At 36.8% G+C, this 1,282-nt stretch overlaps 1 protein-coding gene across 1 annotated transcript; it reads right to left on the bottom strand.

Annotated features, from left to right (window-relative positions):
• Positions 1-251: 251 nt before the first annotated feature.
• LOC114498788 (FAS-associated factor 1-like) lies at positions 252-731 on the bottom strand. The gene has a single exon (XM_036027567.1). It carries the CDS (start codon positions 725-727, stop codon positions 329-331), a length of 399 nt encoding a protein of 132 aa, XP_035883460.1. The 5' UTR covers positions 728-731; the 3' UTR covers positions 252-328.
• Between the last annotated feature and the right edge of the window lie 551 nt (positions 732-1,282).

Here is a 1,282-nt window from a genome sequence, read left to right on the forward strand (position 1 = left end):
ATAATTGATGGCAAACAGGGATACTCATAAGGTCCTACGCATTTCTTTTTACCTCTTGAATAGTACTTCTTCCTGAGAAGTTCAGATTGTTTTCCTGCTGGGCTTCTGGTGGGTGATGATCAGCATGAAGTTTTGATTTAACGACTCCTACAGGGCCCCAGCATAACTAGAGGATGAAAGTGGTGGCAAGTCTGGTGTAAGAACAAAAAGACTATTGTTTGTTTGGGTTTTGTTTTTGTTTTTTTGGCAAATGTAGCTATTTTAAGACCATACTGTCCTCCACATGTCCAGTCCTCCAGCCTTTTAACAGCATTTTAGACACAGGTATCTAGAGTTCATTTTCTAGAATGAATTTAATCTTTCTAACAGTATAGCTGTCTTCAAGTACCACAGCATTTCTGTCTCTGTACTCAACTCTGAAGTCCAGCATCTGAGGTTGCCTTTCTACAATCTGGCTAGATGGTACTGTAGGTTGAGATGCTGATGAGGAAGAGGGAGCAGGAACTGCAGCTGGCTGACTTGCTGAATCAAATACAGGTCCTGGTATAGCTTCACCTCCATAGTTACTTTGTGGAATGCCATTTTCCTGGGATATTACACTAGTAATAGCTGCTACTGAGTCCCAGTTATTTTGTTCAAACAACATAATAGCTTCATCAATGTTTTCAATGCCAGTACATGCCTGAAAATCTGCCAGGATCATCTCCTGGTCCTTGTTGGATGCCATAGCAGCCGCCAAGTTCCACCTGTATTTTCTTTTCTCCCATGTTACCTAATATGTGTGGCTTCTTATCATTCAGATTCTGGTTTAATAATGTCACCTCTCAGAGAGTCCTTTCTGACAACCCGTTCTAAAATAGTCTTTCTATTTTGTTACTCTGTTTTAATTCTTTGCATATTCCTTGTCACTACCTGATATTTTTCTCATCTATTGTCCATCTTCTCCAAACCAGCACACAAGCTCTATAAGAATGGGGACCTAATCTGACTTGTCTGCATCTAGAAGTGGGTTCCTAGTTCCTGGCACATAAGACATGTTAATTGAATAAGTAAGTGAGAATATAGCATAATTAGAACCAGGCACAGTATGTGAGAAATTTATTTTTTCTGGTTGAAGAATTTAAATGACCAAATTCTTTGTATTTCTTACAAAAATTTCTAAAAATGCATTTTTTAAAATGAAGAAATCTTAATTTTAGTTTAAAAATTATGTCTTTGGGTGAAATTATTTATACTTGTATATCTTAATATTCTTTGTTTTTAAATGTTTTATTCCTTTATT

This window comes from Phyllostomus discolor, chromosome 6, assembly GCF_004126475.2.
Source record: "Phyllostomus discolor isolate MPI-MPIP mPhyDis1 chromosome 6, mPhyDis1.pri.v3, whole genome shotgun sequence".
Taxonomy (NCBI): Eukaryota; Metazoa; Chordata; class Mammalia; order Chiroptera; family Phyllostomidae; genus Phyllostomus; species Phyllostomus discolor.